This window comes from Colias philodice, chromosome 25 (genome assembly GCF_061535455.1).
Source record: "Colias philodice isolate Cphi_HAF_F1 chromosome 25, ilColPhil1 Martin Lab GWU primary, whole genome shotgun sequence".
Classification (NCBI taxonomy): domain Eukaryota; kingdom Metazoa; phylum Arthropoda; class Insecta; order Lepidoptera; family Pieridae; genus Colias; species Colias philodice.
In genome coordinates, this window is record NC_143110.1 from 877,771 (window position 1) to 894,687 (window position 16,917).

General features: G+C 33.0%; 2 protein-coding genes and 1 long non-coding RNA gene across 3 annotated transcripts in view; all 3 read left to right on the forward strand.

Annotated features, from left to right (window-relative positions):
• LOC149477149 (uncharacterized) overlaps positions 1 to 9,497 on the forward strand; it is a 69,343-nt gene extending 59,846 nt beyond the window's left edge. Inside the window, exon 2 of the long non-coding RNA XR_016317609.1 lies at positions 9,026 to 9,497. This is a non-coding gene — a long non-coding RNA (uncharacterized LOC149477149). The remainder of the gene's footprint in view (positions 1 to 9,025) is intronic.
• A 2,827-nt stretch (positions 9,498 to 12,324) lies between these two features.
• The window catches only part of stmA (Protein EFR3 homolog stmA), a 31,066-nt gene continuing 26,473 nt past the window's right edge, over positions 12,325 to 16,917 (forward strand). The window contains exon 1 of the mRNA XM_089710559.1: positions 12,325 to 12,454. Coding sequence (XP_089566685.1) covers positions 12,445 to 12,454 — 10 coding nt within the window. The 5' untranslated portion in view covers positions 12,325 to 12,444. The remainder of the gene's footprint in view (positions 12,455 to 16,917) is intronic.
• LOC149477152 (cyclin-L2) lies at positions 12,493 to 14,006 on the forward strand. Its single transcript, XM_089710618.1, has one exon. The coding sequence runs from the start codon at positions 12,722 to 12,724 to the stop codon at positions 13,967 to 13,969; it is 1,248 nt and encodes a 415-aa protein (XP_089566744.1). The 5' UTR covers positions 12,493 to 12,721; the 3' UTR covers positions 13,970 to 14,006.

A 16,917-nucleotide genomic window follows, 5' to 3' on the forward strand; every position in this document is an offset into this window, starting at 1 on the left:
TAAAAATTGGATAATACAGAATATTTAGTGTACGTGCGATGGTGGGTTGCAGTGTTTTGGGTTGTAAAAGCCGGAGTGAGCGAAAAATTGAAGGAATAACATTTCACACGTAAGTAGGCGAAATTATCATTTCTTTCGTTATTACAACGCCAGATGATCATCGATTATGATGTTTTGTGATGAATTCAGTGATGTGATGCCAAGAATATTGAGTTGTGATACGTGTTTTCACTATCTTAAAATAAAATAACGATTAACGATGAACGGTTCAGGGTTGCCATAATGGCTACTTTAATTTACCCAAATAAATCATATTTCTTTATTGTCAATACATACATACGATTCGAGGTCTTGTTTTGTGAAGAGAGTAGGTACTCATCCTACTTATATTATAAATTCGAGGGTTTGGATGTTTGTTTGTTACTCAATCACGCAATAACGTCTGGATGGATTTCAATGATATTTTGCACATGAGTAGTTTATTACCTTTAACACGCGGATGAAGTCGCGGGTAAAAGCTAGTAGTATAATATTTTTATTGAGAGGAAATTAATTCTTCTGTACGTAAACTTTAATTTTAGTTACATTTATTTAAGGGCTTTATTGTAGTTTATTTAACTTATTACTCAATAAAGATAAACTTTCGTAACATGCGAATAAAATCTTCTTTTTTCAGGTATCCATCCAATATTGATAAAAAGAAATGGCTGGATGCCACTGGACGAGAAAATTGGCTGCCAACAAAATATTCAAAAATTTGTTCCATTTATTTTGATGATGATTCATTACTGTATAAAAATAAACGAGTACAATTAAATCATTCAAAGTGTTGGTAACGAGAGGACAGTAGTGACTTCCGGTTTTCTACTCTTTTTTGCCAAGCTGTACTTATTTCATTATGTATATAGTAATAAATAATAAACATGTTTATGTTATAGACTGGTTTTATTTCATCATTGAACGTGTCGTGTGTCAATGATGTCCATACAATTCTCCGTACCTACCTTACGGAGGTTTTATTAAAGTATTTCGTACGACTACGACATAAGAGTTACATTATTGAAGCTAGCATTTAAAATATGCAAATTCAGAATTTTTAGTTTGCGAAGTACTTACAGGTATTTATAAAGTCTGTTCGCGATCAAGTAAGATTCATAATATTTTTTACCTAATATGTAGGAATTGCCAACTTATTAGGCAACACCACAAAATTCTATTTCTGTTTCATGTGCGGTCACGCCATGGTTACATCTATAGGTGTATAATCTAAGGAAAAATCAGATGTTTTGCGCGAAGTGACAGTAGTACCACAGACTAATAATAATATACTACGTATACAACAGACGGTTCACTCCATACAAAAAAATATGCACTATGAATTTACGCAATTAAAGCGCCAGTGGGGAATAAACGTACTACATGTTCGATTATATCTCTTGGTATTTTGCTTTTAACACACTAGATGGCACGTTAAACACAGACTTGATGTTCTTTTCCTTCCAGAGCCACTAGATGGCACTAATGTAAATATATGTACACGTACCTTTTATTTTCAAGTCTTTGGCGTCACACTTGACAACTGTCAACTGTCAACATTGAGGTCAACATAATATTTTGTACAGTGTTGCCAACTCAGTGGAATTTCCACTACATCTGGTGGTTTAGCTCCCCCATTTAGCGGACAAATATTGGTTTTAGTGGCTGGTGGATTTTCCTAGTGGTTTAGATGAGTTCAATTAGTGGTAAGGTACGAGTTTCAACCACTAGAAAGATTTACATAAATACTCAAAAAGAACGACTTGAACTATGTGAAACAAGGGTATGATTTTGTGTCATGTTGGTAACAGAACGAACATACGGGAATTCCCCGAAAGTTGTTTGTCTATTGCTTGAATATTTTTGATTATAGACTTTATAACTATTGATCTAAAGTATGATTCGATTCAAAAGGTTATATGTACATTGTACATTCTATATTTGTGTACAAAAACAATCTGTATAAACAATCAGTCGGTATTGGTAATGCCGCGGCCGCGCGGTAGCCTCTAGCTTGTCGTATTTTAATTAATTTTGTGAAGTAATATGGTTTTACCTTAAAAGGGTTTTACATTAAATATGCCGAAACCACACAAAAATTTCTTTCATAGAAATTTATTCTTCACATACTGAAACTCTAGAAGAAGATTCTTCTGAAGATGATCTTTAAATACATATATTGTAACAAAAATAAAAATTACTTAGTTCAAAATAGATGTTATTTACAAATAACTCGCAAAAAATTCGCCAACGGGCATTCAATATTTACATGTCTCTGGATATTTTTTAGTGTTTTTTCTGGTGGTTTTAAAGACCGATTACTTTAGTGGATTTCTGGTGGGCCACGAGGCTCCAATATGTGGGTTCGAAAAAAAAAGTTGGCAACACTGATTTTGTACCTACTCGGATTTTCAATTAGACAAAGCTGACTCACAGAGTACCTACATTATTTATTATGACTGGTATTTAGTTCAGTTTATTTACGAGATTCTGTCAAAACCAAAACGAGAAGCTTTGTTTGTTTTCGTTTTTCATTGTTGACTAATATTTTAAAAATAAGTGCTAAATATGATTGATGGACTGTGAGGTTATGTAGAATCTACAGGCAGAAAATAAGTTTTATATGGTAAACTGATATTTTCTCTGAACATAAATTTTTACAAACATGATTTTTAATGATTGGTTTATGTAACCCAATATAAGATTGTTTTATTACAGACTTATTGCTTACGTTCGCAATAACAAATTTGTTCAAGAGAGGAGAAGAATTAATCCATCCCAAATGTAAATACGATTCTCCACAAAAACATTGTAGACACAATAATGGATTTATGGATTATGGATTTCTACATTTGCTACTAAGAAGGATATGGGATCATGAAGGATTTGGTTAAATATTTGATTCGATGTCCCCGAATTTCATTATTTTGTGCTGTTTAATCGATAGCTGGTAGTGGATTTTCTTAACAAACTGCTTTTCTTTTCCAACAAAAATGCGTAGTTTTTGTGAAAATCAAAAATGAAAATTATTTTTTTTAAGGTTATTTTTGTACTAAAAACGACACTTTTATACCATTGTCGTATTAAAACTTCTAGTAATCTCGCACACAGGCAATATTTTTAAATATAATGCCGTATTATTAATTTATTTATAACAATTTCTTAAATTATATTACCTGGAAAATGTAAGTTTGTATTTACCACGTATTTACGACATGCCATTATAGATAATAAATGTTATATGACGCGTTCACAATTGTAGATAATAAATATAATTCGAAAGTGATTTTTAAAATGAATTTGTCAAAAATAATTTTAAGGACAGCGCTAGTCGTCCGCTAAACGGATGAATAAAATAAATTAGTTGTCCGATTACCGGATGAATAAAATAATAATTCTTTAGAGAACTGCCGCACGTATTATAGGTTTTTTGTGGGGGGAGGAGAGGGGGGAGGAGGGCACACGTAGGTATTTGATTTTTTTTGCGCGTCGACGGAGCCCCGCTTCGCGGGGCTCCTATTTCTGTGTAGTTTTTTTTTTAAGAAACCTAACCTAACCTAACCTAACGGCTAACCTAACCTAAACTTGATTTTTTTTGCGCGTCGACGGAGCCCCGCTTCGCGGGGCTCCTATTTCTGTGTAGTTTTTTTTTTAAGAAACCTAACCTAACCTAACCTAAACCTAACCTAACGAATTGAGGGCGAATATCTCGGCCATTTTTGATTTTAGAGAAAAGTTGTTCCTATAAAACATGCTTATATTAGCGTAATCTTTACGATAAAACAATAATAAATAGGTGTTATAATGACACCAACTCCATCAAAAATTTTCTAAGTCCTGAGCCCCCTTTGCTTTAGTCCAACCCAACTAGCTTTAGTGTTAAAAGGTTATCTAGTAATCCGAATAATCGGACGATTAAATTATTTTATTCATCCGGTAATCGGACGACTAATTTATTTTATTCATCCGTTTAGCGGACGACTAGACACTTCGTAATTTTAATTTAGATAGCATTTGATAATAACAAAAATTTTACGATACATAAATAAAATACAAACAGGTTGTTTAAACCTACGTAGTTTTTTTTTGTTTGAGTGGAATCGCCCTAAAGTCGCTTCTGGCACTCGCCGGCCGCTGCCGCGGCACGCTCGCTTCGCTCGCTCGGCTCGTGCGGCAGTTCAACAGTTAACCTAACACGCTCGTCGCTTCGCTCCTCGCTACCTATTTGAATACTAAAAGTAAAAGTTAATCGATTTTTAAAACTGAAGCAAGTGAGCTATAAAAAAAACATTAAAAATTAAAATGTATCATTTATACTCTATGATAAGCTAGTATATTTGTATTGCTAATCTGTGATCTGCGTCATATTAACTAATCTGTGTTATCTGTGGCTTGTTGTGAATACAAAATATGGAACGATTTTTGGCTATACTAAATTGTTAAAATACTATTTTGACAAAATAAATTGTAATATGTAAATAAAGTAATAGGTACGTAAATATATTTAAAAATAATGCGTGTGAGTGTGATAATTAGACATTTTGATACTATAATGGCTTAAGATTTTACTTTAAGTTGCGTTTTTAGTACAAAAATAACCTTAAAAAATATCATTTTCAATTTCGATTTTCACAAAAACTACGCATTTTTGATGGAAAAGAAAAGCAGTTTGTTAAGAAAATCCACTACCAGCTATCGATTAAACAGCACAAAATAATGAAATTCGGGGACATCGAATGTAATATGCAGCCAAGGATTTCATCTGTTTTAATACCAGTAAAATGGAATGAGCGCCGTGGCCGTGACTGTGTTTGGTACATAAAGAATGACAAACATTCAACTTAAAATTATTATGAGTGCATTACGGGCAAGGGCACAATAAGTTGCCCTTTGACTAAGATGTACTTAATTTTTAGGAACACGAAAATGGATGGCGAGAATAGGTATAATCGCATACATAGTATTTATTTCTAGTCTGTTGTATAAATAATCAAAGACTACAAAATATATAATGAACTATGTCTTTAATATTAATTCTACAGTTTACAGTGTAGTGTGTAATCTATTGTATGTGTGCGTCTAGAATATATAGTCCTGTTGTTCTACAGTTTAAGCAGTTCAATACAAGCTTACAGTCGAGTCAAGTGTTTCATTAACCACCAACCATTGCATGGCAACCCTGCCAGTTTTGTAAATTGTAGTCTACCTAACCTGACTGTTGGTTTTGATTTGTATCACACAAAGAATACTATACCAAATTTCAAGAAATAAGAATTAAATATTTGATTAACTTTTACTAATATACAGGAGCTTATACATCAAACAAGACCAAAGCAGGGCTTTGGAGAAAGTGTGTATGGACAAAGACCACAATACATATTGTGCGGACAACTGCATGAAAAGCATGCAGTAAGGGACATTAAATAAATAAATAAATAAAACATATTTATTGTCAAGATCACAACACGAGATACATTTATAAACGAAGGAAAAACAAAAAGAAATAAAAAGAAAAATAATTAAATAAAAATAATCTTATTCCTAAGAACTGTAATGTGGCAGTGAGTGACCTGACAAATGGAGCCAACTCAGTATATGATGGCAAGGTGATTAATACCTCACCACCACTGATTTTCAGTGACCCCATCCCCAAGTGACTATTGGAGTTTCAGTCTAGAATTGTATATAATGATAATTTAACATGAGTATATTATGTGAAAGATATATTTCTATTAATATGATAAATACTAATAAATAAATACATCAGTTAAAACATGATATACATAATTCCGACTGTTTCTCGGAATAACATACCTACATTTACTAAGAATTGCATACAATGCCGGGTTTAATATATTGCCGGTAACATAATATTATGTATGATAATAATTCTTAAAAAAGTATTTTATACATTTCTTAAAAAGCTTCGATATTGTATACAATAATACAATTCATATTCAAATTGTTGTAAAATAGTCCCACTTTTTTAAGTTGGTTGAATACACTAAAATACTTATAAGGATCGTACCTACTAATAAAAGTAACAAAATGAATTTTTTAAAGTTCCCAGTTCTGTATAGTTCTAAAAAACACGAACCTAACCTAACCCACCCCCTTATCCAAACCAAAAAATTCTGATTACGAATTTTCGGCATATTACAAAATGCCGGCCGTTTGTAATTCGGCGGATTATACAATCCGATTGCGACATACATACCCCTCGTCCCGCGTACCTTCCAATATCTTAGATGTTTTACATTTCCGACTGTTAGGAAATGTATGGATTTCCTAGGAAATGTGTACTATAAAATAATTTATTTCACACATTTCCATGTGATTTTAGGAATTACCTACATACATTTCCTGGGAATTTTATACAATGACGGATTACATACATTTCCGTTAACATATACTTACAATGTTTATAATTATAATGATAAATAGGCAGAAAATAACGGTCTATATAATGTTATGTTATATTATAACCAGTAAATAAAATAAATATTTAATTAAAGTTTATGTGTAAACTGTAATTCGATACAAATGCAGGGTTAGAACAGGATTTTAAAATATGTCTCCGGTATTGGAAACGAAAATTATTAATATTTGTCAAACTGGTTAAATGGTGGTGGAATGTTGTTCCAACACTTATGGCTCTTTCAATTTATGCGTTTCGTATCGGACCGCTAGTCGCTACAGTGCCGAAGCTGTGCGTTAATTGTCGTACGGCGCACGGCCGGTCGTTTGTTTTCATACAAAATGCACGGTGCGGCAACAGCGCGGCGTCCGTACCGCGAACGCTCGACAGCAGGACGGCAATCTACAGATCACCCATATTTGGCAATCTCGCTTCACCTAATGGCCTTGTCTGTTCAAGCCGAAATGAATTAATTACCTACTGCAAAAATTAAATAATTTAGATTACCTGGAAAAGACAAGGAAAATAAACTTTAAACAAGTGTTCGACCGATTATTACCAAGTAGGTAAATAAATTAATGACAAGACAAGGTAATTAATGCTAATAATTTCCTAAAGAAAACATTTTTTTCAAAATTTTCACATAATAGGTAAGTACTAGTACCTAACTAGACTCAAAAGTTTATGATAAGTCAATGAATGATAAATAGAATATGTTTAAGTAAAATGAAGTAGTTTATTTTACAATAAATTAATCTTATAAATTACCAACTTTCATTCTACGGCTTCAACCGTGTGCCTTATTTAATCCCTGTTCCTACACCTTGAATCCTATTTATGCAACAAAATTGAGATGTCCTTTTTCAACGTAGGTATGTACCGTGTATGTATATCGAAATTTCCGTCAAAATCGGTTCAGACGCGTGCGGGAATACCTATTTTCTCGTGGTCCCACTATTTTCTATTTTGTCCTACTATGACGGAGTAACTTTCGTATTTATCTACAAAACAGAAATGATTTGATTGTTTGTTTGTTTGTATTGAATAGGATCCGAAACTACTGGATTGATTTGAAAAATTATTTCACCATTCGAAGCAAAAATTATACCTACCTGATGAACATAGGCTACTTTTTATAACGGGAAAATACTTCATTCTTATGGGAATCGATGTCGAAATATTTAATTTTAGGCGCATAAAGAAAAAAAACGCAAAGGATCATTCAAAACCTTTTCTACGGTTTAAATCTCAAAACTTTTTGGTTCATACTTCATATAAAGGTAATCTGATAGGATTATTTAGAAAATAAAACAAGATGACGTAGGTAGGTATTTAACTTTAGTTTCGATTTATTATCATTATGATGATTTCTTGATATTCTTAACGACGCGGTTAGCGCAGGGGTAAAGTAACTGCCTACTGTGCTGACGGTCCCGGGTTCGATCCCCGGTCAGGGCAAATATTTGTGTGATGAACTTGATTATTTTTTTTTTGGGTCTGGGTGTTATCTATATATGTATTTATAAAATATTAAATTATATTTATCGTCGTCTAGTACCCACAACATAAGCCTTAATTGAGATTACTGTGGGACTAGGTCGATTTGTGTAATATTGTCCTTTAATATTTATTTATAATTTATATAGGGTCAACCGGGGCAAATGCAACTATGGGGCTATGGCAACTAGTTATCATAACTAATTTATTAGAGTTGTTGTAATAAATCGCCACCTATGATTCAATAACTCAACGACTAATAAATCTTACAAGTAATAGATGGTGCCCCTACGATGAAAACTATTTGATTGATAGGCCATTGTGTCAAACCGCTATTTTGAAGTTGGTGTGCGTAAAAACAGGTGTCGAGTTTTGCAGACAAAAAAATTGTTTAGGAGTGATTTTTTGCAGGTGTTTTTGATTGGACACGATTATCACAAGCCGTTAAGCTTATTTCATTTATATTTTTAGTTCGTTAGTTGACTCTATTTTGTGTTATTGATGCAGTTACAATTGCCTCATGAAAATTTCACTGTGGGGTTATTGCAACTGTGAGGTTAGTTACAATAGCCCCTTATATTTTTGTATGAAACTAAAAACACTAGTGATGTGACAGTGTCGATATTTTTATTATGTATCCTTCTTGGTAGTCAAAATATACTTTCTTTATGATTAATTAAAGAAGAACCATCGATTATTTCTTCGATATTATACCCAGAGACGGGTTCATAAGTAAAATTCAAATTAGATAAAGCGTGGTTAAAGAAAATAAATAACTAAAAACGATAGGTAGGATAGTTCTGTGATTGTTCAAGTAATTTTTAGTAAACGGTTGATTAACTAATAAACGTATTTTGTTTGGTTTACGTTTTTAACAATATTTTACACAAAGAATATTATTTGTTCTGACCAAAAACTAAAATTGACTTAGTAGGTAGTACATTGTTATTTTTTTTTTGTTGCGATTTAAAGTGGTAAATCAAAGTAGGTACATAAGTTTTTCCTCTAAATAATGCGGCGCCATCTACGATCGCAACGTTATTGTATAGATAACGTTATTGTATATATATATAGAATAATAAAAATATATCGATGAATAAGTTTTTTGCATTCCCCACACTAATTCTCTAACAAATAGTTGCATTTGCCCCACAATCAGAAAAATAAGACTTTTCCTGAAAACTCGTCCTTGCTACACGGTAATCCAGTTCAAAATCCTATGAATAACATGAAATCTCATAAATATATTCTATATTCGTTGTTTTATATGAAATAGAAGAAGAGCTATGGCAGTTAGTTGCATTTACCCCCGACTAGGGGTTAATGTAACTTTTTCTACCAATTTTAGGAAATATTCTCACTACCAGTTATTTATAAGACTACTGTATTGCTTGATTGGTTGAAAATAATCTTGAATAAATACAAAAATCACTAAATGGGTCAAATAAATGACCAAATATAAAAGGAGATAACTGCAACCGATCAAACTTGAAACTTGTTATTTTTTAGTTGCATTTGCCCCGGTTGACCCTACTTATAATTAAATGTGACTAGAAATAATATACTTACTACGGTTTAAGTATAGGTTGTATTATGTATATTATTTTGTAATGAGATCTTGCAATCAAATATTCACACAATCTCGCAAGTTTTCCGACAATTCATTTTTCGTATGAAAACGATCAATACACTAGGTACCTACCTAATATAAGCCGCTAATATTATATTATTACTAACTGCGTTCCTGTACGCAGTTAGTAATAATTAATAACGGCTTTAACCCATTTACAATATTTTTTATAGGTACTGCAAAGGCAATGAGGTTATGTATTAAAAACGTAGTATATTATTATTAGTCTGTGGTCTGTGATATTATTATTAGTCTGTGTTAAAAACGTGAAAAGTAACGTAAAAACGTCTTAGTGCCATCTAGTATTCGTTTAGCATCGCCAAATCGGAGGAGAATAACTTGTTTATAGTAGTTTCATGAGATGGCGTTGTTTTGAATATAAACTTTTCTGTAAAATTAGTTAAAATCGAGTGAAAATTAAATTAAATAGGTAGGTTCCATTTACAAAAGTATGTAAAAAATTATAAAAAGCAATGAAATTGCAATTAAATCTAATTTTATTTTTTGCTGGTTAAAATGATACACTTAGCGGCATCTATTGGTAGACGGATGGCATTAATCGTCTTTTGTATGTAGTGAACCAGACATGGTAGTACCCACCTCAACGCTTCGCTTATGAGGCGTGCAATACTATTACTATATAGCTGTGCTCCGCAGTTTCACCCGCGTGGCTCCGCTCCTGTTGGTCTTAGCGTGATGATATAAATTATAATCATATAAGCCTATAGCCTTCCTCGATGAATGGTATATCTAACACCGAAATAATTTTTCAAATCGGACCAGAAGTTCCTGAGATTAGCGCGTTCAAACAAACAAACAAATTATTCAGCTTTATACATTAACCTTTAATTAATGTTAGTATAGTTGGTGCCATGGGAAATAGAATAGAATAGTTTAAACTTTAAAGCACTTAATTACGGAAAATAGAAGAAAAAGGATGTGCTTGTGATGTGCTTAAAACATAATCGTTCTAATCAGTAGCTTCGCCTGTATCTTTGTACCTATGTGTATACCGGCTCCATTAAGGATCGGTGACAATATACAAAATTATGAGTTTATCATAGCGCCACTCAGCAAAAGTTAAGAGAGTCCTAATGGTCCTGACTTTGCACCTTCAGATTTCCATTTGTTTTGGTCTCTTCAGAATTTTTTAGGCAGTGTCAGATTAACGAGGACCTCCATAACTATGTACCACTTGTTGCGATTTTTTAATCAAGCCCCAAAGTTTTTATAGCAATGGGATCATGTACGTATACCCTAACTAGTTATATTATTGCAAAAAAATATCTAAAAAAATGGCACCTACATGCTTTAGTTCAATCAATGTATTAAAATATAACTTAAAAATTATTGTTAAGTATCTGTTTCCCCAGCTCAATTTGATACGAATAACGAAGTGTTCGTAAAAAAATCAAAGCTCTCAGTGCTTTCAGTACATTTATTTACAAAAAATAGTGCCATCTATGGAGCATTCATTTAGAAATCTGAGCACTTCTATGCATGAATAATTGAAAATCATTTTTATTTACATAAAACTATACTCATAGCGCCATCTGTGCTACAATCAGTTAACTATTGTGAATAGGCTAGAATGTTGCCAGTTGTCAATTTATGTAAAGAGATTTTGCTTATTGTTATAAATTATTTGAGTACAGATTTTAAAAAGGAAAGTAAAACCTTATATAATTATCTTCTTGTTTTGTATGTAATAAGCCAATGTAATATAATATGTTATCTTCATCCAACATCAACGCCGGGTGTATCAATGAAACTCGCGCATTACACAAACAAATCAAGTAGCACTTCTAGGAAAGAAAGAAACTGTTAAAAGTAAAGACCTCCCTATATTGGGCGGCTTATAAACCTAGATTTTAAGGCCCATTGACATTCTTCAATACAGAAAAGATTTAGGAATATACATACGTACCGACCACCTTTTATGTATTTTTAGTTCGTGTCTATCTGCGAAAATGACATTTTTGACCTAAATATAATTTTCGTGATTTATTTTTAGGTGTTTTGAATTAAACGTAGTGCTGTTGCTTAGAGTAATATTATTTTCATAACAGTGTTTATTTATATGTTCTTATTTAAAAGTGCAAGGTGATATTTGACTGTAATTTATTATTTTGCGGATTTTAATGTTGTGATACTTATCTAAAATATTTATTTACTCTTCCATGAATAGGTATAATATTACATATTTATTTCAATATTCCTATATACATAAATGGAATAGAAGATTTGATAGAGTTATATTTTCTTGTGTTTGATTGATATTACAAAAGAATTTACACAGCTCGATGAAGTGTAGTGAAAAAAAAATCAAGAAAAAATGTCTTTCGTAAAGTGTTGTTTTGAAGCGGGCGAAGGTCATGATATTTTGGAGTCATTCGTTCAAAAATGCACAGACCCTGGCTGTAAGTATTAACGTAGAAATACCGAATTAACAAGCACTAATAATTGAAAATGAATTAAGCACCGAGTCATGAAGTTATTGATCATCTCCGTTCACTTGCCGCCACTTTAAGTTAATTTCCGGAATAGTTTCGTCTAAAAACAGCTGATTGTTGCATTTCATAAAACGAAATGACTAAACCATACATATAAATAACATTAAAATTTTATATATTCTTATTTTTATACGTTTACAATATAATTAGAAAATATTTGTTAAATATATTTTGATTTCTGAAAATTATGAATAAAATTTGAAAGTGTTAAATTGTTAAATGTGTTGCAAGCGTATAAAATCGCGTCAAGGAATAAATAAACTTTTGAGTCACCGCTATCAACGCCCAAATATTGAAAAACTCAGCTGCAAATGCCTTTCATATCATAGATATAACAATATAGTATCATAATGGCACAGGGTGAGTCCTAATTGTATAATTTCTACATAGAATTTACCGTAATTATTCACAGAATTCTAGTTGACATATGTTTTTGTGGCGCCATCTTGGCCCGTTCTTGTCGCATTTCTCGTGTCACACTCGGTGTTAGAATACTTTTCCGTAAATAAAATGATCATTTATTGATATAAAAACTAGTATTTGCGTGATAATCGTATAATTTTATGTGATGTCAAATACTGTACAGTGATAGTCTATTGTATAATTCATAAACTCGTTGTGTGCAAAATGACTACATCGACCACAACAACTACTCAAAACCAACCGAAGAATAATGGAACAACCTCTACGAAACCACAAAAGAACTATGGGAAGATAGTTTTGACGCTCCACAATTGCCTTTTGCCGGAATCGACGTTTAAAGAGACACCCTCACAAGCCGATGGGTTGGACATAGACACGGAAACCGATCTTCGAATTTTAGGATGTGAGATGATACAAACTGCTGGTATTCTACTTAAACTGCCGCAAGTCGCAATGGCCACCGGTCAAATGTATCTCCAAAGGTTCTATTATTCAAAGTCCTTCGTGAGATATCCGATGGAAACAACCGCAATGGGAAGCATATATTTGGCCTCGAAAGTCGAAGAAAAACCTTGCAGAATCCGTGACGTAATCAACGTCTTTCATCACATAAAACAAGTGAGAGCTCAAAAGACGATATCTCCATTGATAGTCGATCAGAATTATATAGAACTGAAAAATCAGGTTATAAAAGCTGAGAGACGTATTTTAAAGGAATTAGGGTTTTGTGTGCATGTAAAACATCCCCACAAACTTATTGTAGTTTATCTCCAGTTACTCCAATATGAAAAGAATAAACAATTAATGCAAATGGCATGGAATTACATGAATGATGCGTTGAGAACTGATGTATTCATGAGGTTTCCCCCCGAAACTATAGCCTGTGCTTGTATATATTTAACTGCTCGTAAAATCGGGTTACCGCTGCCAAATAACCCGCATTGGTTTTTACTATTCAAAGTCACTGAGGAGGAGATCCGCGATATTTGTGTAAGAATCCTACAACTGTATAAGCGGCCGAAAGTAAATCCTGAAAGTTTAGAAGGCAAGGTGGATGCTCTGCGGAAAATACATCAAGCGAACAAGCAAATACAAGCGCAGAAGGAGCGGGAAGCTAGAATGGAGGAGAAAAAAGCCGAAGCGTCAACTTCATCAACTTCAAAGGAAAATAAACGGGATTCAAAAAACGAAAAGTCGCCAAAAACACCTCCGCTATCATCAAAGTATCATACAAGTCATAAAAAGCGGGAGAGGAGGTCACGGTCACCATATGACCGTAAACGAGATTATCCCAGTAAGAGGCATAAATCGAGATCTCGTGACCGTGAAGTTGACCGTTCAAGAGAGAGGCGTTCAGATGACAAACGCAGTCGAACATCGTCAAGGAAGTACGATGATTATGAACGATCTAAGTCCAGCAGGGATAGTAGGGATGAAAAGAGAAAGCATTGATATATAAATTTAATAAATAAATACCATTTTCAGTCAATTTTGTTTTTATTGCAGTCCTATTATTAAATGAAGTTTATTTGATTAGATTATCTTTATATCTTTGTTTGTTTCTTAATCAGATATGACATTATGTTCTTTATTAAGATATAACTAAATTTCTTATATTAATAATTATATGGATAAAAATAAACCAGATACCTTTTTACTAATAGAACAACATAGTAATAAATAGCGTCAATTCTGGTGGGAAATATAATATTACTAGCGGTCCGCCCTGGCTTCGCCCGTGGTACATATTTACGTTTTCCAGGATAAAATATAGCCTATACGGATTGGGAAGAATCCCTCTAAGTAATGGTAAAAGAAATTTTGAAATAAGGTCCAGTAGTTTTTGAGCCTATTCAATACTAACATGCAAAAATACAAAGTTTTCCTCTTTATAATATTAGTATAGATGCGAAAACAAGTAAATATTTAAATTTATTCATAACATTGGGAAAATAATTTCTGCCTTCAATGTGGTTAAATGTATTTTACATTGTATGTATAATCATAATACCAATCTTGTACCTTCAACTTATGACATAAAAATAGTCGTGAGTAAGAAAAAACCTTTTTGTTCATATTATATGATTAAAGCCTTGAATCACGAAATAGTCAAGCAAAAAGTCACCTTATTTGCTGGTAATATAAGGTATTTTATACTTTACAATTAAATATAATAAATATTTAAATACAATATGTACTCATTTAATTATAGCTTAATTAGTAAGTATTATTTGTATTGGCAATTAGCTGATGGTCAACTAATTCTTTACCATGATTTGAGAATTAGTTTTCATTATAATAATTTAAATTACTTACTAGAAGTTTTTATTACACGAGTATGGCAGTATGTACTGTGTGCACACATAGACACTTTAAATATTATATGCATTACTTAATAGATTGAACAAATGGCTTGAAAATTCAATGCATCATAAATTATAATTAATTGACTATAGAGAAAGCAAATAATTCCCTAAATAGGTTTGATTCAATTAAAAAAATAATGATACACACAAAATATGCTGTTTATAATTGTGAAAAATAATCCGAATATGACTACTATTACATTTATTTTATTTTATTTAGCATATAAATTCTAACCGATGGGTGTTTACCATAGTGCTTATTTTTTATCCCTTTCATACATTGAGTTACTAGGTACTCTTTCATATGATCCATGGCTTTGCTAAACCATCTTAAAACATATTGACACTTCCTAGAATATTCTTAGTGATTTCATGGTCGTTGATCTCAATTGATTTCCTTGCACAAAAATGATAAGTGTGCCACAATTTTGGGGTTCAGTTCGATTTTTTATTTTTTTTATATAAAAATATAAAATATAATTAACTAGTAAGGCAGATTCAAATTTCAAACATATATTTCAGTTTTGAATCACTGATCGATTTAATTCTCAATTTAATAGGTCATCAGCCTATGCACATTTTATAGGTAACATATAAATATGTACCTACTACATATCTGAATATTGATCATTTCAAAAACAAAAAAAACTTATGCTTCAGCTAATTTTACTTAGCAGACTTTATTTTAGGCTTGTTACCTAAAATATTTGACGTGATTCTTTATGCTAGGCGTCCACTAGGCGGATCGGGCCGGGCCGCATCGCAACGCAAAAATACGGCCTATGTTTTGTATGAAACATCGTCCATTAGCGACGGATCGGGTCGGGGCGGGCCGCAACGCATTGGCGGATATCGCTTCGCAGGCGGATTTCTGCCGGCGGTGCGCTGCGGCCCGGCCCGCCCCGACCCGTCTAGTGGACGCAGGCAGGCGGATGTGAGCGGCGAGCGTCTGTTAGATAAAATCCGCCTAGGCGGTCCGCCGCGCCCCGTACAGGTGGACGCAGGAGCAAACAGCGCGTCCATTAGAGACGGCCCGTTGCGATGCGACCCGCCCCGATCCGTCTCTAATGGACGCCTAGCATTAGAATGACCGTATAATATTATTGGTTTGAGTGGCTAGGCTCAACGATAGGCTATTAATTTAAACTCTGATAAGCAAGTTGGATGCGAAATCTAATTTATAGTTACAGATATATAAAGTCACAGGGCAACATTTGATACGAGACTTAATGTGAAGGATACATGATAATACATGAACCGTACATGATTAATGATTGTACTAATGAGAAAATAATTTCCTCCAGACGTAACATAGTATCGTTAGTTTCAAATAAACATAACTAATTACTTGAAAAATAAACAAATTGAAAAATGTAAATTCCTTTAATAATATGGTAGAGACATATAATTAAACTAGATTTCCGCCCGCGGCTTCGCCCGCGTTTTCAAAGGAAATCCCGCATAGTTCTCGTTCCCGTGCGATTTCCGGGATAAAACCTATCCTCTGTGTTAATCCAAGTTACCCTCTATATGTGTGCTAAATTTCATTGTAATCGGTTCAGTAGAAATTGCGTGATAGAGTAACAAACACACACACACACACACACACACACACACACACACATCCTCACAAACTTTCGCATTTATAATATTAGTAAGATGAGTAGGTTCAGCACTGAAAGCGAGATTATTAACTTTTCATAAACTCTTCAAGAAGCTGCCGCCGTTTTCACTGGCTATGCCTTTGGTTGCTTTTTATTTTTTCTTTATAAATATTATAACAATAACAATAGATTTATTAAACACTAGCGGTCCGCCCCGGCTTCGCCCGTGGTACATATTTCGCAATAAAAGGTGGCCTATGTTCTTTCTCAGGGTCTAAAGATTATCTGTGCCAAATTTCATCAAAATCGGTCCCGTAGTTTATGCGTGAAAACGATACATACATAATTACAAACTTTTCCTCTTTATAATATTAATAACTAGTATAGACAAAAAAAAATTCATTTATTAGATTATAATGACTACACTTGA

Coding starts and splice junctions, on each gene's coding strand:
- LOC149477152 (XM_089710618.1), top strand. CDS start 12,722: ATGACTACATCGACCACAACAACTACTCAAAACCAACCGAAGAATAAT.